Raw genomic sequence first — 22,472 nt, 5'->3', positions numbered from 1 at the left:
ATTGAAAAAAAAAAAAATGAAAATGCTGTTATTTGCATTGACCCTTTGATAAGCAATATTCTAATAGAAGTGAGAGCATGTACATTGTTCCACATTGTTACATGTTTTAGAAATTGTTTTCTAATTGTGGTGCATGTTTTGAAATAAATGTATTTCAGAAAATAATTGCCTCTTAAATGTTTATTTCCCAAGGAATTTCTAAAAGTTAAAAACAAAATGTATACCTTTTTTAGTATTATTTACAAATAACTCTTATGTAGTTAAAAGAAAAAAACTATTGGAGAGTTAATATTTAGACTCTAACACTGAGTTAGTGTTACTAAGTGTTAAACTATTAACTCCAGACATATTTAGTATTTGACACTTAATTAGAGTTAATTAACACTCTCTGGTGTGGACCCATATAGATACTTTAAAAGTGTTGAAATCAATCTGACAGTGTTAATTTGGGCATGCTGGATTGCTGTGTAGAATATTTAAATTTCACATATGACTCATTGCACAGGTGGCATCCTATCACTGTATCATACTGGCAGAGCCGTCGCATGGACTGTGCGAACTGTGCAACCGCACAGGGTCTCACGCCACTAGGGGGCCTCGCGCCTAAAATCCTGCTGTTTTTGTCAAATGCATTGTATGTATTTATTTTTGTAATAAATACATTAGTTATAAATGATTTTGTCTGTCTCTGTAAATATATATATATATATATATATAAATCCAGCAAATTAAGCAGGTTTTTCATTGTTTTACGTCATTACTCCTCATTGAAGAAAAAAGAGGAGGGAATGCTAACGTGTCTGCTGCTGCTGAGTTGGGGAAACTTTGAGAGAGCTGAACAGATATTTTGGCAATGTAAGTTCCATAAGCATACACCTGTTTCAACAATCACATTATTTAACAAACCAAGCAATTATGCAACATAAAGACAATCATACACTTATATCATCAGAGAATTGTCTTTACCCTCTCAAAGTCACCCAATGGATTCTCTAGGCTCAAGCTCAGAAGATTGCCCAGAATGGGAAAAGTTGGGGGTCCCGGCGGAAAGTTCTTTGGCCTTTTAGGTTTGAGTTGAAAGATGATAAACAGATGCAGATCCAAAAGAGCAGAATTGAAAAAACATGGCTTGCACAAGCTGAGGTGGAATGAACAGGCTTGAGGTGCAACTCAGAATGTATATGAGAGCGATACAGCTTTTAGCCCTGCCTCTCTCTGCTGTAGACTTTGAGATTGGGTGAAAGTGAGGGAGAGCTCAAACAAAAGAGGGGAGAAAGAAGGAAAGGAACAACCATGCATTTGTGTGCATTCATTCATCTGTTGGTGAAATAACTTTCCTCAATAAGGATTTGCCCAGACCTGATTTTCCTTATGTACACAGAACAAAACAACACTGTTGTTGTGGTGGGACTCTGTGGAGACAAACTCGGAGACAGAGATGAGGAGTCGGATACACGCAAGGTTTACTGTCAAAGTAACAGAAGCAGAGACAGACAAAAAAGCCTGGAGCTCCAAATGTGATCAAAGTTTTGACTATAAACCTGCTGGTCGCTCACATTTTTACACAGAGCTTTAAGGTCACTCTGACGGAAAGAGACAATCAGCATTATGAGCACATGTGACAGTTTATTGCTGAACATTATCTACTACAGTCTTTCCTTTGCCAGGTATTAACAATTATCTGGATCAGTGATATTGAACATGGTACGAGGATCAATTACACTTTAAAGGCTTTGAAGAAATGTTTATACCCATTATTAATGATACTGGGTAAGGGTTCCATCCATCCACTCTTTTCATTATATGCATGTTTTCTAAGGCTCTTATAAATAAATAGTCTCGGCTGGAGCCCATGCGCATAATGACCGGATTAAATTTAAAGGGGAAGTAAGTGTTTACAAGAAAGAGGAATGATCTAATTTGGAACTAAAATTGAAATAAACCAGCCACCTAATTCGGATTTAAGTTTCATTCAGAATTAAATTAGCATTAGGACTTAAGTGTTTACAAGGTTAATTTAAAGAGAAAGCAATTTTTATTCTCTTTTAATGAGGAATTAAAGCTTGATGTAAACGTGACCAATGTAAAGCTCTAGCACCTAAAGGTGAAGGAAAGACAACGACTGTTTGAATGTAAAAGGGAACAGAAGGGAATATCTTTCTTACTATTTCCTTATCATTATTGTAGGTGCTGAACTTTGTTTGCCTTATGGTCGGCAGTTGTAAAAACATGTTGTTAGTTCAATAGCAGTCCTGAAACTCCCCCGACCAGGATTTCTTGCATTTCAAAAGGCCATCGTCAGAGTTCAGGCTAAGCCTATACTGTATAAACAGGGTGGGGTCATATTATGTAATTTGATTGAAGCAGGAAAACATGGGTCCTCCCACTCCCTCAGCTGATGCTGACTGGCCAACTGCTGAAAAGCCTTGAGGCTATTATCAGCCTATATGACTTGGCCTTGAACCCATGAAAGTGAGCTCAATTAACATAAAGTGTTGAAATAAAAAAATAAAAAACGTTTTACCTAATCAATCCAAAAGACTAATGATAAACAAGTCAAAAGTACAAGTACAAAATTGCAATCCAAAGATTTTCCTCGATAGAAAGTATAATAAAAAATTTATACTTTTAATGGCCTTACAAGACTTGTTTGAAACTGCCCGAAGGTAGGAGGTCAGGACATGTAAAAGTAAAACAAAAATGCTTAAAAGAGTTTATTTTTGTTTAAAACAAGAGAAAAATACTCTTCTAATCATCATCCACCATCAGCCTCTCCATAACTACTGTCCAGGTGAAAAGTGAGCTGAGGACACTGAGGTTTTGCACTTTTCTTTGCAGTGGTCTGCTGGGGAGCATGGAAAACAGAGGGAGACAGGAGACCGATCAAAATGGTCATGAGGGCCCCTTCTGCTTTTGGCTTTTGTTTTCATATCAGCAGAGAAACATTTCTTATCAAAGTGCTAATTGACATAAAGTTGAACACTGATTCAAGAAAAGTTTCTGTTCTCATTCTATTGGATCTAAGCCCTGCACATAACAATTTGGACCAAAACATTTTATTGCACAGATTGCAAACATAGGTTGGACAAAATTGAAAAGTACTGCAATGGTTTAAGTCCTACATGGAGGAGCAGAGTTATTTTGTATGCATTAGAAATGTTGAATCTAACAGAATAACAATGTCCTGTGAGGTTCCTCAGGGCTCTGTTCTTGGACCCCTTCTGTTTATCCTTTACATGCTTCCTTTAGGCCTCGGGGCTCCGCGTCTAGGCCGAGTCCAACGGAGTCTGGGACAGAGAGCACGATCACAGACACGAGCACCTCCACACATAGAATACCGTAGGCAGATGTACAGAGGCAGGAAGGAGACTTACACACCTGGGCTTCTCACCCTACCGCTGCGTTAAGGAGTTTTGCCTTGCTGATCAGCTGGAGCTCCATCTTGCCCCGGATCCTGCACCTCTCCCAATCCACCGGCGCCGCACCTGAGCAGACAGCAAAAGGGGGACCAACACGACACGTCCAAACACACCAGACATCCGAGGCCCAAGGCCACTCTCAGTAGAGCACGGTTATAGCATCTTAGCAGTACTCACTGAGAGGGAGAGCTCCTCGCTCTCTCGCTGCTTGATCTGACATCACCGTGTTCCCCATTTTTCCTGGATTTTAGCTCCGTTCCCCTCTCGTCCAGCGGCGATCTCCAGTTGTAGCACACACACAGGCTGATGAGTCAGGACCTGATTGCCCCGCTGCTGCGTGTAGTGTGTGTCCCCTCAGCGTCTATGCTGCCTTGCTGGATCCGTGCACACAGTGGTTCTCCTCACACACTGCCTTCCTCCCCTGCCTGCATTAACCTGGCTCCTTTATTGTTCTCCAGTCCTCGCTAGAGAGCTGATTACTGACAACATGTGTGTTGATAACAGAGTGAGCGATGGCTGCAGACAGAGCCGTATAGAGAGAGAGTTGTGACAACGGAAGTCCAAAATGCTTGACCGTCACGTGATTCATGTAAGACTGAATTTGTTACTGGAAGTTATTGGCGTGCCATTTGAATCCATTGATTCCTAGTGACATAACTGGGATTTTCAGTTATTTGTCATCAATAACTGCAATGATTGACAATAGTTATACAGTACACCATCATATGTATGTGTATATACAATGTGTTTATGTGGTTCCATAAACAGTTGTTTTTTTCTGAGTATCTGAGTAAAAATGAATAAATAAATACAAATGAATAAAAAAGATTGATAATGACAGAACTAACTGCATTTATCCATTCCTCAAACGTTACATTTTCGAACTCTTCTGCACCATTAGTCTCCAGTGAAAGCCTTCGCTCGCTGTTTGTTTGGGTTGGTGATTTGGTCGCTACAAATAATGTTAGTTTCATCCAATGGCCGTCTGGAAATGTACCTTTCTCCTTGTTTCTGTCCCGTGAGTAATTTTGTGTTCCGGCTCTTCATCATGTAACATAACAACATCCGACCCAATGAGCAACTGACTTTCAAATTAAAATAATAGTTTAAAAACTGCATTAATGCGTGATAAAATAATTGTCGGCGTTAATTAATTACTGTGTTAATGCGATAACGCCTTAACTTGTCCAACATTAGTTGTTACTTCTTCTTTGCAAGATCAGACTTAAGTCATAAGAAATATGGACTGCTTTTATGTACACTACTCCTGCCTGCTGCCTCCATCGTACTCTGCATTTGACACAGGTTCTCCACCACTACACCACCCCAAGACATGCACCATAAACCTTTTATACACTCCATCTCAATCAGGAATTACTATTACATTCCCTCAATGTTAAGTGTTTGATCGTAATAAACCAGAGAGCACTCCAACTTAGACTATTTGATAAGAGCCTTAAAAGACATGGATACAATGAAAAGAGTGGATGAACGGAGGCACAAACATGCCGACTTTCACACGGACTTATTAAACACACACGGACCTCGGTAAACACGGTAAACAAAACAGGATTCACTGGACGGCTGGCATTAAGACCCGGAGGCGGAGTAAATGCGTCGCCATACTGCATTCACAGGCTGTAATATCACCAGTTGATCATTTTACCTGTTGTTAGAGCTACTATATTTACCAGGGAGCAACTATTTATTCCTTGTGACTGTTTTCCATGCTTTTACTGGACTTTTTTCCAGTGATTATCTGTGTGTTTTTCCTGATAGACGTGATACGTCACGTTCTCCCCCTGTCCAATCAGAGCCTTCACAACCCCCTGACTTAAAGCATAATTATCTAAACCTGTTTTCCATGTAAACCTTGTTTGGAAATTACCATTTCCATGTAAACACAAAGCAGAACACGTTAATTCTGAATTAAAAAACATCATGTAACCGTGGCCAGTGTCCCTTCAGTTGTTTTTACCCCCTCACTCGGATGTAACAATTCAATTCAACTTTATTTATATAGTGCAGAATATAACAAAGTCATCTCAAAGCACTTAACAATATAAAATTCATAGTAAGAAATAAATTGTCCTCTTTTTTTATGTTCCCCTCTAATATTGTTTTGCTTACCCTTACTACTTACAACAAAGCAATTGAATAATGTATTGTTTTATTTAAGAATGCTTAGCTATGGCAAAAGACTGGACAACATGGATTTTTAACCTTTGATAACAAAGGAAAACCAATAAAGAAACCTGGTTAGTACAATTACATTTTGCCATTGGCTGAAATGCAGGCCAATGACATTTTGGAGTCAGCTTTTGTCATGAACCAACACTGTTGGCCCTGTTCTTCCTATAAAAACACCTATCAACTGCAATCTGTAGGAAGTAAAATGGATTGAGAGAATTGGAAAAAGAGAGGTATAGTGAGTATTGAGTAGGTAGTTAGCACAGCATACATTGTTCTTTGGAGATTCTATAGTGTGTATACTAACAGCACCAACCATAATCAACAACTCGTTTTAAATTTCAAACCTTAACACATGTCAGCCTTAGGGTCTAGTTACTCTTTAAGGAGTAACTAAATTACTGTTTAATTTTGATCAACATATATTAATTCAATTCATTATAATAATTAAATGATGATCAGTACCTGCTCACAATTGGCCACCTCTGTGTGTAATCAATTTTGCACACAACACTCCTCATGTTGACTAGTTAAGAAGAGCAAATGAGGGCATCACATAGCGTAATAGTGAAGTGTTTTGGCTGTTTTTGCTTTCAATTTGCTCTGTTACACTATTTGTTTTTATATCAAGAACATTTATGTAGCAAAGTATATGACAAAAGTAATTAGTTTCCACCCCAATATTAAAGATTGTAAGATTAGTCTGCAGCAAGAATAAACTATAAGTGCCTTTGTGTTTACAATACCTTTGAAATACATAGGGTGTGTAAAGCAATGCGCTACAAATGATTTTAAAAACAATTACAAAAAAAGGATCAAGTCTGCTTGAGTTCATATTTAATCATTGCATTATTTATTACTCACAGTTTTTTCTCAGCAACTGTCATTGTTCTGTTTCTATTCACTGTAGTTGATCAGAATAATCTTCTGCTTTGTTGTAAAGTGAACTTATTGGCTCTATAATTAATTTGTCAAAAGCAGGAAAAACTGTGTTTTTTATTTGAACATGCATAGATCTTGAGCTAGTTAAAACAGATCAGAGCCGTATAGAGAGAGAGTTGTGTCAACTCCGTTCACTCCAATGGTTCCGTTTTTTACAGCAATGGAGGCTCATGGAGCCCCACATTTGTGCCTGGAATTGATCAGTTTACTATTGTAGAGCGGATTAGATGGTTTGTGATGCACTTTTGAACGGTAAGACGTTGTTGTTATTATTATTATTATTATTATTATTATTATTATTATCAGCGTATCTAAACCCATTAACGTGTGCATTAAGGCATGTTAGTGGATTATCCCCTGCTAAACTAGTAAATTTGTATTTTCATTTTCATTTTTTGTATTTTCATTTTTTATTACTATTATTATTATTTTTTTCATTGTGAGATACACTACTGTTCTTTTCATGTTCAAAAAAGAGAGAAAAACAATTCTAAATTCTTTGAAAATGATCATTAGCAGATACACAGCATTTACTTCATACAGTTTCATCTACCCACATAGGCTACATATCTTCTCCTTTTTTTAAATCAAACAATAAGCTTTTCAATTGTGTTATTTGTGGGAAAAAGTGCTCGTAAAGTGTTTGGATATGATCATCTCAGATTTTTTTATTGTTATAATCCTGATTTTTAAATTATTTTTTTTAGATTGCTCCTGCTGATTTTGGCTAATCATTTCTTTCTCCTCTCTGGTTCGCTTGGTAAGCCGTACATTTTCACTCCTTTTTCGGAATGAGTGGAGCATCCCCATACAGCACAGTAAACTGCATGACAAGTTATTAATGTTTCTGACTTTGTTAGACATTTATTTAATTAATTTATCTTGGTACATAAGTGCATAATAAAAAATCAAATGTCTATTTTTATATATGTATGAACATAATGAATATGTTTTCAATGTGTCCTGTCTGGATGTGGTGTTTTTTAATGACCCCTTTTTTTAAGAAAATAAAAAAAAATTCAAAGCAATACATTCTGTATACAACACACATTAAGAATTGTTTTAACCAAATTAATGTTGGCCTTAATTATGTCAAAAAAGCAAGTATGGTAGCTGTTTACACTAATTATTAATACAAATTTGCATTAGGAAAAAAATATTTATGGAACTACATAAACATATATTGTATATACACAGACATATGACGGTGTACCATATAAATATTGTTAATCAATGCAGTTATTGATGACAAATTACCAAAAGTCCCAGTTATGTCACTAGGAATCAATGGATTCGAATGGCCCGCCACTAACTTCTGGGAACAAATTCAGTCTTACATGAATCACGTGACGGTGAAGGATTTTGGACTTCCGTTGTTGCAACTCTCTCTTTATAAGGCTCTGATACAGATCAAAAGAATTAAGTGAAGCCACAAAATGAGGAAACTCAAGGTACAGCATTCAACTTTGTTGCTCTGTTGACACAACCTCACTGTGTCGCCCTGACTTGGACTCTCATTCGATAAGGCTGGGGTGACACAGTAAGGCCATAAACTTGAGTCAAGTCTGGTTTTCCTGCATCTTCAGGCCAAATGAACTTATATTTCCTCAGCAGGGTCACCATGATGAGAAAGAGTTCCATACGAGCCAGACCTTCTCCGAGACACATGCGAGGACCTGAGATGTGGAATATAATGTCATGTTACAGTGAATGTTCATATCTGTAGTTACCATTCTGCCTATTATGAACTCCCAAGCAAACTCTTACCTGCTGAGAAAGGCATGAAAGCTTCCGGTTTGACGAACTCTCCCTGCTCATTAAGGAAATTTTCTGGGTTGAAATCATGAGGAAACTTCCACTCTCCCTCCTCATTCAGAACTGAGGTCAAATTTTCAATGATCATTGTTCCCTGAGGACAAAAAGAAACAAAACATAGAATTCACAGAGGTAATCCTTCATTGTGTTCCTACTGTTGTTTTCAAGAGATAATGCACTTTCTCCTCACTTTGGGAATTGAATAACCCATAAGCTCAGTGTCTTTTCTTGTGTTGTGGAAAAAGCTGAGAGGAAGAACGCTGGCTATCCTCTGCACCTCATGGATCATAGCCTGTGGAAAGATTAATCAGTTTGCAAGCAGATTTGAAAGTACTTTTGGAGCCTAACAACAAACATTTCAAGAAACTTATTTTTACAAACTGTGTATAAGTTGTGTCTTTCCAGATTGCAACACTTATTTAACCAAAACAAGACATGTTCTTTTAGGGGGTCAGAAATTCAAAATAGCTGTAATGACCTGGACATAAGGCATGTTGTGTCTGTCCTCAAAACTTGCGGAACTCTTTCCGTCAAGCACCCTGTCAATCTCCTCCTGGCATCGTTCTAAAGAGAAAGACATCATGAAACAATATTTACAACACTTGTGACAGGGACGTTCCGATACCGATACTGTACAGACACAATACCGACAGACACAATGCTTCAATACAATGGTCAACATGGCTCAGGTTGTAGAGAGGTTGTCCTCTGTTTTGGAGGTTGGGGGCTTGTTCCCAAGGCTATAACTTTTCATAAGTTGAAGTGTCCTTGAGCAATACACTAAACCAGTGGTCACCAACCTTTCTGAAACTGTGAGCTACTTCACAGTTACTGTATAGTCCGAAAGGCTACCAGTTAGAAAAGCACTTATTAAATACTAAAAATTCACAGTTTCACTTTAATTATAGGGTAAGATAATAAGGAATCCTAGCAGTACCTTAAAATGTAGGGAATGTTGAGGTTTCAAAATTAAACCCTTTATTTCTCCTAATTTATGCAATTGTTTGATTCATAGAAAATCATGTTCCTATTTTACTAGCCACTAACAAACAACTTTTAACTAATCGTGAAACGTAGAATTTTACAATCATGTCATATTTTACAAAAATCCACCTTGCGTTTTTGAAAATATATCATATATAACAACATAACCACTGACCATACACCAAATCTCTGCAACACTTACATTAAAAACAATTGCCCCAATTTTTAGTGAAATAAACATTTAAAGATAGTTAATTTAATATAAAAACCTTGTCAGCATTATTCAATTCTACAAAGTATTGACCGTGGGTCAGGTGGTAGTGGGTCGTCTTCTGATCGAGAGGTTGGGGGTTCGATCCCAGTACCTGACTATGTGTCGAAGTGTCCTTGGGCAAGACACTGAACCCTAAGTTGCTCCCAGTGGTCGACGAGTGCCTTGCATGGCAGTCCTGTCCCACTGGTGTGTGAATGTGAGAGTGATTGGGTGAATGTGCTGATATGTAAAGCGCTTTGAGACTGCTTCAGTGTGGTGATAAAGCGCTATATAAAATCAAGTCCATTTACCATTTACATTTGTCATCTGTATTTATCTTTGTGAGTTGAAATCCTGGAAAGTAAATTAGATTTTAGATGGAGGTCCTTGGTGACTAGAGCTCCTGAGGGCACCTCACATGGTCCATGTGAGCTACTTGGAACTCTCAGGCACCATGGTGGTGACCCCTGCGCTAAATCCTGGCTTTCGGTCCCCTCAGTGTGTAAATAGGTAAATGTTGCTGATATTGTAAAGTGCTTTGGCACTACTTTGGTGCTCATGAAAGCGCTATTTATATCAAGCCCTCGTTCAAGCAGACATTTTTTGTTGCTGTTACCACTGCCAAGGAGAGGTATAGTTTTCATTGACATGTATCTGTCCATCCGTCCGTATATTTGTCTTTTAATCTGGATTTTTTTTTTAGCAGGATATTTCAAAAAGTTCTAAAGGGATTTAAAATAAATTTGTTGAGCTGATAGACAATGACAAAATGAAGAGCGAGTTGGATTTTGGAGATTATATGGCAGGTATTGTGGATACAGTATCCAGAAGAAGTTTTGGAGCATAATGTGAATGTTTCACTGGTTCTACAGCACCACCTGCTGGTGACTTTGCCCCTCTAAACTTGGCAGAGGTTCTGAGGGTGGATTCATTAAGATCTGGAATAAAGGGTGGTAAACCAGGTGCGTCCCTAAATCCTTGTGAGGCGCTGTTTCATCATCTGCAGTGGTGAATTCACTAACATTGCGACACCAATAGCTGCACGTATAGACGTGGTCGAGACCGCCCTATTTAAATTAACATTTTGCTCGTTCAACATGGAGAGGTGAGTGCATAGAAGCACAAAATTATATTTAAAGAAGTTCAATTGGAGGTGGGTGGACTTCTCTGTCTGCTGCACAAACATTTAATAATGTACAAAACAAAATAAACAAAGAATTTTTTTTTTTTCTTTTAAAACGACTTTAAAGGTCCTCTATCAAGCTGTTTTTTACCAATCTCCATTTGTTCTAAGAACCCCAACAACATAGTATTTGAGGTTTATTTTCCTTAATTCGCCGGTTTTCCAGAGTTTTAGCCCTCTGAAAAGAGGGAAACAGAAGAGGGAAAAACATTAAAGGTCCTAAATCATGCTATATTAAGACCTTCCACAAACAACTACAACAACATATGGGTAATAGTTTACATTTTGCAAAGTAAAATACTAATCTATTAAAGGGGGGTACTGTGCTTTTTTTCAATCACATAGTACAATTCTACAGCACACTACAATGATGATAGAACCTTTTGTTGGTCTGTAAATGCAGTAAATTAAAACTGCTTTGAATGAATTTGCTCTTGCATCACGGCTGTATCAAATGCCTTGAAATAGGCAGTCTCTAAGCTCCTACCCTTTCCAACATGCCCCCTCAGCACGCTGTCCATGGTGACATCACAACACTACTGCATCTCCTCCACACGCATTGGAACTGCTATCGATCTTTGGTGCATTTTAATTCGACTGTTGGAAAGGAGCTTGTTACGGGGCGGGTAAGAGCTCAGGTGCAGATGACAAACAACACTTAACTGTTTATTTAGAGAACTGAGGGTCCAGGGAGACGGGGTCGAGGGTGAGGATGGCAGCCAGGCAGATGAGCAGGAACAGGCAGTGGAGCCAATCGGGTGGAGTTCTGAGTAGCTCTGGGTTGCAGACGATCTGGCCTAGACTGAGGACCAGAGTGCTGCCTTCATGGGGCTGCTGATTGCCTCCTGTAGATGGAACTCATCAGCAATCAGTAGCCACTCTCAGCCCCACTGAAAAACAGAAAAGGAAATCTGGGAAACAGCACCCCTAGGTGGCGCTAGAGGTGGAGGGCGTGACAGAGCTACAATTTATCACTTTGTGAACAATAGCCATCCAGGATATTGTGCATTCGTACGAATTTGATCCTGTATAAAATCCTATATACATTTTTTTTTTTTTTTTTTTTTTTTAATAAATATTTTTTTCTTTATTGCTTTAAGATGATGAAAAAGAGAAAACATGAGAATCCAAACTAAATCTAAAAACAGTAGGCACATAAAACTTCATTTCTATAATCGTGGAATAAACATTTTGAGTTCAAATACACTAGTGTTTGTTCAATGAATGTGGAGCAATGGAGGATATCTTGTTTTAAGTCCTCGTAAACAACTTACCAATCATGAAGTAGTCAAATCTCACACATGCACTCAAAGCACTGGAGCAGATTGCATAACCAGGTTAAAGATTATTATGGGATACGGTGCAAGGTTTTTTATTTTTTTAAATGAATTTGCACAACTCATAGCCATTCTTTTCCTTATCATTGGAAAGAGTCATGAACAGGTTGAGCTGTTTATTTTATTTTATTATTTTTTTAATTTATTTTTGTAGACTGTAAAAGTGTAAATAAAGCAAATTGAGGACAACATACTTTCATCTACATATCAATGACTCAGCACATTAGGCTTATCTTTGCTGAAAGTCCTCTTTACACGAGCCAACCTGCAAGTTGAGTTACACGCTCATGTTGAACTTTTTTGTAATTGTCAGGGTGCCAATAATTATGCAAGCTACTTTATTAAGGGGGATATAGGTTTGAGCTCCGTCCGTGTGTCCGTCCGTCTGAGTTAAAGTGGACAGCTTTTCTCAGAAACTGTTTAAGATAGGATAACCAAATTTGATGTGAGGCTTCAGTGTATCAATACCTTGATGGAGTTTGAAACTCACATATGTCCGCCTGCATGTGGCGCTATAACCAAGGTCAATGCGTGTTGGCCTATGACACCCACATCATCTGTTGCACATTCAAAATTCTCATAACCATAGATTCCCTGAATAACAATGAATCAGCTAACCTAGGCCACGCCCATTTCCGCCTTAAGTTTTGTGGTGCAAAGTCACAAAAACTTGTGGCCAATGGGCCAAAATAAAGCACACAGGGGAATTGTAACAAATGTTTTTTTTTAAATCATTGTAAATAGGATTAAATCACATTGTTATTTACAGTTGTAGTAGGACTTTTCACATAATTAAAAAAATAAGAAAATATTAAACCCCTTTTTTTTGTTAAAACTGTGTATATATCAAGAATGGCTTTCTTTAAACATTATATATATATACAGTATATATAAATAAATGATAAACAATATACATTGAACTATAACGTTATGTGCAGTATATTACTCAATACTTTTTGCGGGTGCAAGCCCCACACAGAGGTGTCTGATGAATATAATAAGATTAGAAAAAAAAGGTAATGTAAGTTCTATACATTTCTTATGATGTATTCTGTTATTCAAATGGTGTTCTATTAAAGTAAGCTTAACTTTACCAAATATGGAGATCAATTCAAACTTATCTTTTTGTTTCCTTTACATATTGAGACGTATAATGTACATGTTTATTAGCCTGTAATGGAATCTTTTTAGCAATATTAGCTCCTCAACCACAAACCTCCACTACTAGTTGGCACACAACCCTACTCTGTTGACCTGAGTTCAACCTTTATGCGATAAGGTTTGGGAGATAACGTGACACCGTAAACAGGGGTATAGTCCGGCTCTCCTGCATCCTCAGGCCAGATGAACTTGAACTTCCTCAGCAGGGTCACCATGATGAGGAGGAGCTCCATACGAGCCAGACCTTCTCCCAGACACATGCGAGGACCTGGATCATTGTTAAAAAGGTCAAGTTTTGTGATGTTTGAAAAAGACCTTTGGTGCATTCTTAGAATTCTCATACCTGCAGAGAAAGGCATAAAAGCCTCTGGTTTGACGAACTCTCCCTGCTCGTTAAGGAAGTTCTCAGGGTTAAATTCTTTGGGGAACTTCCACTGTCCCTCCTCCTTTAGCAGCGAGGTCAAGTTCTCGATGATCATTGTCCCCTGAAGATGATATATGAACAGTAGTTATCAAAAATCCACCCAAAATCTCTCGAACTTGTCTCTTACTTTAGGAATTGAATATCCCATGATTTCAGTGTCTTTGATTGTGCAGTGGAAGACACTGAGAGGAACAGTGTTGGCAATCCTCTGCACCTCATGGATCACAGCCTATTGGAGAACAGAGGTAACTCTTTGACTAAATGGAAAGAGTCTCTCCAGGAGTTGATGTTGTGAAAAACAATTGGCTACTATACACTTGAACAGTGACCTGCATGTACGGCATGTTGTGTCTGTCCTCAAAACAGACAAATTCCTTCCCCTCAAGCACTTCGTCGATCTCCTGCTGACATCTTTCTAACAGGACAAATTGATACATAAACACAGTCATTCAGATTGTAAAATATTTAGTGAATCAACATTAGAGAGGGAGCAAAATAATGTTTTTCATTGAGGGTTTTACCATTTTTATTTTCAGTTTTAAAACAGTATATATAATAATGTAAAATAAATGACATAAAAGTAAAAATTAATAAAATTTTGACTCCTACCCTTTCACTTTTTTATACAAGGCTTTAAATTAACACCACTCGCCAAATGCAGGTAACATCTTTGCGTTACTAGCCTTTTTTGCTGGTAAACAATGAAACAAATACCATTGCATCTGTTTGAATCGGCAGGCTGAAGAAACGATGCAACAAGTCACTGTTGCCAGATTGAGCTATTTTCCGCAGAGCTGCATGTCCTCCACTCAGGCTGCCATACAAAAGTACAAGTCAAGTTTTTTATCTGATATTTGATTTGGATTTGGATTTAGATTGTGTGTGTGTGTGTGGTGTGTGTGTGTGTGTGTGGTGTGTGTGTGTGGTGTGCGTGTATGTGTGTGTGTGTGTGTGTGCGTGTGTGATATTTATAACAATGAGTCATAAAATGAATAAATAGATAATTTAAAAATAAATACATATCTCTGCACTACTGTAGACCTGGGTCTAAAGTTGAGTGAGATTTTGGAAACATTAGGGGATCCAGCTGAAGCCTCCTAATGCAATTCAAAGAACCAGCTCGTTCACTCTCACCAGTGCATCGCTGCCAGGTTTGGAGAAGTGAACAGTGGTGTCCTGAAGTCCTGGGCAGATGCAGATGCAGATGCAAGTGCAGGTAAGCAATTCAAATGCAGTTGACAAACCTTTGCACACATGTTTTAGGAGGACTCTAAAACTTCATATTGTAAAAATGTTTCCTTGTTCCAACACATCCTTCCAGCAGCAAAGCAGGATAGCAGAAGAAAAATCACACAAAAATTTTATTATATTTTTATGTAATTACATTTTTGCAAATTGTGATTTTCCTTCTGCTATCCTGCTTTGCTGCTGGAACACTGTAAATTTCTCCATTTGTGAGATGAATAAAGGATTATCTCATCTTATCTTTTAAGATTTTGGTGATGTTGAGGTGGATGAGCTCATCCGTCACTTCCAACCTCTTCTGCTGTCTGCTGGAGTGGATATTGATTTGATCCCTGATCAATGGACATTTCTCAAGTCTTGACTGTACCAGCAAAAAGGGTCCTTTGGTAAGAACTGGCCTGCTGTTAACAGAATGCTGCGCCATGAGTGTCCTGACATCCTCCATCTCTTTGACGCCCTTCTCAGCATCCCAGCACCAACAGCTGACTGCGAACAAGGGTTTAGTGTCATGCAGGTAAAGAGTGACAGGCGCTCAAGCCTGAAGAGTCAGACACTCTTTGACCTCCTTACTGTCCAGCTGGGTTCTCCTGACATCATGAACTTTGATCCCAGCAATGCCATTGGGCTCTGGCATGCAGAGTTCCTACGCAAAGATCGAGCAGCTACTGAGCATATGCAGAGTAGCACAAACTCTGAGGAGGACTCTGAAGAGTAGATTTCACATATGATCTTTATCATTTGTTCACCTTTAAAATGTGCACTTTACAGTTTGTGAGGAGTTAGTTAGTTAGTTAGTTAGTTAGTTAGTTAGTTAGTTTATTTCTTCGGTCATTGTGAACATCCAGATCTAAGGTCATTCAAAGATCCCACACATTACACGACAGGAAAAAGAAAAAAAATATATGTATACATTAAGAATATCAACCGCTAAATGATGCCTGACCGAAAGGGGTTTAGGCTGAAGTCTAGACTTATTTTGCCTAACCCCTTTTACAACTGAAACACTACTGTATGTCCAAAGATGACATAATTATACAGTTTCTCTCATACCAACGATGGTAACATGTAAGCACAAAACTTAAACTTCAACAATCAAAATTATATTAAGCATCCTCGATCAACTTCTTTTCTAATGTTTCATTCAAGTGTTCTATACTTCTCTATAATATTTAACTTGTACATTTTCTTAAATGCATGAATAGTTTTGGAGCCCTTAAGTTGTATAGGTAGACCGTTCCATAGATCAACTCCTTTGACTGATAAACACCTCCTCTTAGTATTACTCTTCGCCATGGGTTTTTGTAGCAGATCAGTTCCTCTGAGGTTATATCTTGATTCTCTAGTTTGAAACATCTTTTGTAAACAGTGAGGAAGCATGAGATTGTGAGCCTTGTACATCACAACTGCTGTGTAGACATCAACAAGATCATGCAATTTTAAGATATTTAATCTAATAAAAAGTGGATTTGTTGGAGCAAGGTATTCTGAATGGCTGATCACTCTAATTGCTTTCTTTTGTAATAAGAAGATGGGTTGTATATTAGTTTTATAGGTATTCCCCCATATTTCCACACAATAGCTAAGGTATGGAAGGATGAGGGAATTGTACAGTATATATAATGCATTTGATTCACAGAGGTTTTTATTTTATACAGTATGGCAATAAGTTTGGAAATTTTTGTCTTTAGTGTATTTATGTGTGCTTTCCAATTTAACTTATTATCAATATTGATTCCCAAAAACTTTGTAACATACACCCTTTCAATTTCTACCTCCCCAATTTTGATTTGACATGGTTTGTTTACTTCCTTGTTTCCAAATACAATATATTTAGTTTTATGCAGATTTATGGAAAGTTTATTTACATCAAACCAGTTTTTAAGTATCTTAAGTTCAGTTCCTACTGTGTTCAAAAGCAGCTCAAGATCTTTTCCCGAACAATACAAACTGGTATCATCGGCAAATAGAATACATTGTAATTTGTTGAGGACTTCGCTGATTTCATTAATATACATAATAAATAGTTTAGGTCCCAAAACGGAGCCCTGAGGAACTCCGTGGGTTATTTTTGCCTCCATTGAGTTGATATTATCAATATCTACATACTGATTTCGGTCACTTAGAAAACTTTTTAGCCAATCATGTGCTAAGCCCCTGACACCATACCTTTCTAATTTACTTAAAAGCAATGAATGGTCTATTGTGTCAAAGGCCTTGCTAAGGTCAATAAAGACTCCAACAGCATACTCACTGTTCTCAATAGATGTTGATATCTTTTCTACTAGTTCCGTAACTGCCATTGAAGTGGACCTATTGGATCTAAAACCATACTGATGTTCACTTAACAGGTTATGCTTGTCTACAAAGCTATCAAGTCGTTTCACAAATAGCTTTTCCAGTATGTTTGAAAACTGCGAGAGTATTGAGATCGGTCTGTAATTGGTAAACTGTTGCTTTTCTCCACTTTTAAAAATAGGTATTACTTTGGCAGTTTTCATTTTACTCGGAAAGATACCCATTGAGAAAGACTGATTACATATATACATGAAAGGAGTAACATTAAGATCAATGATATCTTTCACGAGGACCATATCTATATCAGATCCATCTGTTGATCTCTTAGTTTTGAAGGAATGTACAATTTCAATGATTTCGCTCTCACTAACACTTTTAATGAAAAGTGAGTTTAGATTATTTTTAATATTCATTTCTTCAAATTCATTGGCATTGCTTGGTAGCACAATTTCATTGGCTAACTTCGGCCCAACACTGACAAAAAAACTGTTAAATGCATTAGCAATTTCCTTTTTTTCACTGATGATTGAATTATTCATTGTGAAGTAATTTGGATATTCTTCCTTTTTTCTTCCATTCCTGATAATGCCATTCAATACCTTCCAGGTACCCTGGATATCACTCTTGTTCTGCTCCAGCAATTTGTGATAGTATGCTTTTTTATTGAATCTTATTATTTGAGTTAACTTATTTTTGTACATTTTATATCTTTCTTCAGTTTGTTTAGTCCTTTGCTTTAAATGTACTCTATAGAGTTGTTGTTTTCTTTTACAAGCCTTAGCTATGCCCTTGGTTAGCCATGGTTTATCCTGGCTGTTTTTGTTTTTAGTATAGTATTTTTTACACGGACAGTGCTGGTCATACAATTGGATTAGGGTAAGTAGGAAGGCATTGTATGTTAACTTCTCCGACACCCAAAGTTCCTTATTGCACCTTATAGGCGTTGTTACAATATTGTTATTAAATTAAATGTAAATATTTTTACCATTTTAATGTATTTCTGCAATCAACTAAATTTAAAACTATTTTTAAAAAAATTAAAAAAAACATGGTAACTGGTAACTTTAAGAAAAATTTAAATTAAAAAAAAAAGAATCTACAAGCCATGCTGGCTGGTGATCTAAAAAGTTATTTAAAGCCCTGATTATATACCAAAAACATCTTGTGAACTAATGACAATAGCATTCTAATGTAATTGTAATATGTTCAAAATATATTTGTATACATATTAGTCCTTAGTTTATTCTCTAAAGTAAGTTTAAGTGGTACCTTGTATTTCTGGGTAATTCATCAGGTAGAAAAATCCAGTGAGCAAAGTGTTGGACGTCGTGTCTGTCCCAGCAAAGTATAGGTCCAGGCTGTACATAATGAGTTTGTCTTCTGAAAAGTTTGAGTCATCTTTTCTCTAAAAGGTTGTGAGATACAATTAAAGGGAATTGCATTGAAAAAACTCTATATATAAATATGTAACACACACACCTTATCCATTTCATCCAGGTAACAATCCAGGAAGTCTCGAGGCTCTCCTGGGACTCTGGTTTCTTTGTGTTCAGCCAATATTGGATGTACGAGAGCCTGAACAATCTTTTTAAAAGCAAACATTCATAGGGGTTAGTAATATGTAGTATGAGCTGTCCTAAAAGTCACAGTATGTGTTGATGTTACCTGAACATTCTTAAAAGCCTTTTTGAAGGGTAGCGGCAGACTGCGGATTATCGGCAGGGAATCATACAGCTGTAGAGAAAAATGATAGAGACTCCGTCTCTCAGCAAGCATCGCCTGCTTTAAGTACTTATCTACCTTTGTATACCTTTAAGAGCTGCAGTTATTTTAGCAATCTCATCTTTATTTTTAAACAGACGGATGTTTCAACTTACCATAGACCACGGCCCGCTAGCTAACTTAGCATTCTCTGTGAAGCACTGAACCACAGTCTTGATGAACGTATCGTCATAATCAAAGCGTGTGCCAAAAAGAACCTGGCAGATGATGTTGGAGGATGCATTGTGAAACATGACTTGAGGACTGAGTGTGTCCCCTGCAAAAGACAGAAAACTACTGTGATGAAATGCAAAGGAACAAATCAGACCCATTACAACTGTTCTCGATCTACTGATGCAAACCCCAAGAGAACATACCAATGCTCCTTTCCAGGCTTTTGATGATGAACTTGATCTCTCCATGAATTCTGTTTTCCATTGAGTTCTTCCCCATACCAAAGTTCCTCAATGTCATCAGAGCAAAGCGCCGATGTTCCTTCCAACTTTGTCCATAATCAGCCAGGATCACACCTACAATGGGTATAATGAGCAAATCAACTGCAAGAGCTGTGCATGAAAGCTCGCCAAAAAGCCATTCTTTCTTTTTCCATACAATACATTTGTAGATTTTTTCTAAACTGTTCTACTATTATATATATGTGTCATGTCTTTTGTGATAGGATGATGTGGTTTTTTTACCTTTACTCTCTGTGATATGATTTACAAACAGGTCTTGGGGTCGTCCAGCAAAATCATGGCCCTTGGTGACAATAGCTTCCTTTATGGCATTCAACCCATTGATAATTATGGCAGGGTTGAGACCAAGGTAAAGACTGTAGACATTCCCATATGACTTCCTGAGCTGGAAAAGAACCAGACAACATTGGTGTCAGTATTGCCCACAATGGATATATTTGGTTGAAAGTAAAATGAGTGAAATCAGGTTTAACCAGGTTTAATGTCACAAAAAGCAGGACAGAACAATATACACGGAACACTAAATTATTGAATATTTCATTATTTAGTATTTTCTAAAATGAATGATGGAATTTGTGTTTTTGGTGTTAAATAGGTTTTATTTTGAAATATAAAACAAAAACTAGAAGGCATTTATAACTAAACTTCAAGCAACCTTTAAGTGTCTCGTTGCTCAAGTCAAGTTTAAACTCTTTTGAAAATCCTATTTCTGTATTTAATTACCCATTCAATTGGACATTTTCTGACGGAAGCAGAACTATAAAATTTCAATATGTAAACTTCTCAGAATATAAGTATCTATTGGCTCTAATCTTTGATCATGTTGCTTAACTGCAAGCCCGGCATAATATGGTCTTGGGGGCGGTCGGTTTACCACGATTCTTGCTTCAGGCTTTCCATGAAGGCTCATGGAGGGATAGGAAGCACTGTCCCCACCCTTGGCTTTTCCACGTGGGCGCATGGAGAAGCAAGGAGTACCCATAAACAAGTCCATATACATAAAATATTGCTCAGCTGCCAGCCGCCTAGCGCTTGAGGGGCCTGGCTGACCGTGCTCCTTGCTTCAGGCATTCCATGAAGGCTCATGGAGGGAAAGGGAGTGCTCTCCCAACCCTGGGCTTTTCCACACAGGCAAAAAAACAAGGAGTACCCCATCTCCATGGCTTAGGAGGACCCATAGCATTTCAAATGCTCTAGTGTGGCGTTGTATGGTGTCTTTAAGGTTTCTGCTAACCGCTCTCCTTCCTTTAGCCTTTAGCTAGGGCTCATGGAAGGTCAGGAAAAAGTGTTCTCCCTACCTCTGACTTTCCAGGTTATCACGAGGAAAGAGCAAGGAGGCCCCAGAACAGACCCATACCGCCAAATACAAGATTACATGCACATCACTGTAAAGCGCTTGAAGGCGCTATATAAAAAACTAATGCATTTTCATTGTTAATAAATCATTTAATATTTATGTATCTGTTCAAGGTATACAATGGGCCTAATTGGCTGGCTGAATTACAAAGTAAACCTTAAAGAAAGGTCATAATTCATCAGATGCAAGTTGGATGTGTCGCTGGTGGGTTAACGCAGCATTAGCCAATCAGGATGCAGAACACAATACACGTTCATACACTGTAAAAAATGCATCCAAAATTGCACTGTAAAAAAATCCGCGAAACAGCGACTGACTACTGTACACCTAAAGCAATTTTCAGATCGTGAAAGGTTGACATACAGTTATGCCTTGAAGACAGATGTTCTGATTGGGTTCTACGTTAACATTTAGATCTCTTCAGAGCTTTGTGCACACGGTTTAGGTAAAAATAAAAAAGGTTGATGTTTTGTATTTATTTTGGCACTAACTATTGTCTGTGTGCGTTGATTAAAAGAGCACAATTTTAACAAACAAGTTCTGTTCTCTGCTATTGTAAAGCACTTTGTGATTTTTATCAGCGAAAAGCACTATATAAATAAATGTTATTTACTTACTTACTTTTGAGTATAAAATTGCCTTGCATAATGTATTGAAAAAAAAAAGTATTATTTACAAATAACTCTTATGTACTTAAAATAAAAAAAACTATTGGAGAGTTACTATTTAGACTCTAACACTGAGTTAGTGTTACTAAGTGTTAAACTATTAACTCCAGACATATTTAGTATTTGACACTTAATTAGAGTTAAGGTACCAACTCTCCAAAAAGAGTTAAATTAACAGTCTGGTGTGGACCCATATAGATACTTTAAAAGTGTTGAAATCAAATCTGACAGTGTTAATTTGGGCATGCTGGATTTGCTGTGTAGAATATTTAAATTTCACATATGACTCATTGCACAGGTGTCACTGTATCATACTGGCAGAGCCGTCGCATGGACTGTGCGAACTGTGCGAACAGGGTCTCACGCCACTAGGGGGCCTCGCGCCTAAAATCCTGCTGTTTTTGTCAAATGCATTGTATGTATTTATTTTTTTAATAAATACATTACTTATAAATGATTTTGTCTGTCTCTGTAAATATATATATATATATATAAATCCAGCAAATTAAGCAGGTTTTTCATTGTTTTACGTCATTACTCCTCATTGAAGAAAAAAGAGGAGGGAATGCTAACGTGTCTGCTGCTGCTGAGTTGGGGAAACTTTGAGAGAGCTGAACAGATATTTTGGCAATGTAAGTTCCATAAGTATACACCTGTTTCAACAATCACATTATTTAACAAACCAAGCAATTATGCAACATAAAGACAATCATACACTTATATCATCAGAGAATTGTCTTTACCCTCTCAAAGTCACCCAATGGATTCTCTAGGCTCAAGCTCAGAAGATTGCCCAGAATGGGAAAAGTTGGGGGTCCCGGCGGAAAGTTCTTTGGCCTTTTAGGTTTGAGTTGAAAGATGATAAAACAGATGCAAATCCAAAAGAGCAGAATTGAAAAAAACATGCTTGCACAAGCTGAGGTGGAATGAACAGGCTTGAGGTGCAACTCAGAATGTACATG

At 37.5% G+C, this 22,472-nt stretch overlaps 1 protein-coding gene and 1 pseudogene across 3 annotated transcripts; both read right to left on the bottom strand.

The window, feature by feature from the left end:
- The window catches only part of LOC114464262 (cytochrome P450 2C20-like), a 23,716-nt pseudogene extending 12,409 nt beyond the window's left edge, over nucleotides 1-11,307 (bottom strand).
- LOC114464854 (cytochrome P450 2F2-like) lies at nucleotides 8,556-22,472 on the bottom strand. 3 transcript variants are annotated; one of them, XM_028449477.1, is made up of 13 exons: nucleotides 22,254-22,472; nucleotides 19,708-19,870; nucleotides 19,387-19,539; nucleotides 19,126-19,286; nucleotides 18,914-18,982; nucleotides 18,728-18,832; nucleotides 18,518-18,653; nucleotides 14,038-14,123; nucleotides 13,836-13,937; nucleotides 13,628-13,769; nucleotides 11,450-13,552; nucleotides 8,845-8,930; nucleotides 8,556-8,658 (listed from the first exon to the last, which is right to left on the bottom strand). In XM_028449477.1, exons 1-11 carry the CDS (start codon nucleotides 22,413-22,415, stop codon nucleotides 13,365-13,367), a joined length of 1,467 nt encoding a protein of 488 aa, XP_028305278.1. In that variant the 5' UTR covers nucleotides 22,416-22,472; the 3' UTR covers nucleotides 8,556-8,658; nucleotides 8,845-8,930; nucleotides 11,450-13,364. The 3 variants fall into 3 exon arrangements, with proteins under 3 accessions (XP_028305278.1, XP_028305280.1, XP_028305279.1); XM_028449478.1 differs by lacking the exons at nucleotides 8,556-8,658; nucleotides 8,845-8,930; nucleotides 11,450-13,552; ... (1 more) ...; nucleotides 13,836-13,937; nucleotides 14,038-14,123 and adding exons at nucleotides 15,136-15,439; nucleotides 15,524-15,657; XM_028449479.1 differs by lacking the exons at nucleotides 8,556-8,658; nucleotides 8,845-8,930; nucleotides 11,450-13,552; ... (1 more) ...; nucleotides 13,836-13,937; nucleotides 14,038-14,123 and adding an exon at nucleotides 15,111-15,439.

This window comes from Gouania willdenowi, chromosome 6, assembly GCF_900634775.1.
Source record: "Gouania willdenowi chromosome 6, fGouWil2.1, whole genome shotgun sequence".
In the NCBI taxonomy this organism is placed as follows: Eukaryota; Metazoa; Chordata; class Actinopteri; order Blenniiformes; family Gobiesocidae; genus Gouania; species Gouania willdenowi.
The sequence above is the reverse complement of the archived record's forward strand: the minus strand, read 5'-3'. Positions and strand labels throughout refer to the sequence as shown.

Excerpts from the sequence above, each read along its gene's own strand:
- LOC114464854 (XM_028449477.1), bottom strand. The coding sequence starts at position 22,415 with ATGTTTTTTTCAATTCTGCTCTTTTGGATTTGCATCTGTTTTATCATC. Across the intron at positions 19,871-22,253 it reads CATTGGGTGACTTTGAGAGG|CTCAGGAAGTCATATGGGAA; the intron begins GTAAAGACAATT and ends GTTCTTTTCCAG. Across the intron at positions 13,938-14,037 it reads ACAACATGCCGTACATGCAG|GCTGTGATCCATGAGGTGCA; the intron begins GTCACTGTTCAA and ends GTTCTCCAATAG.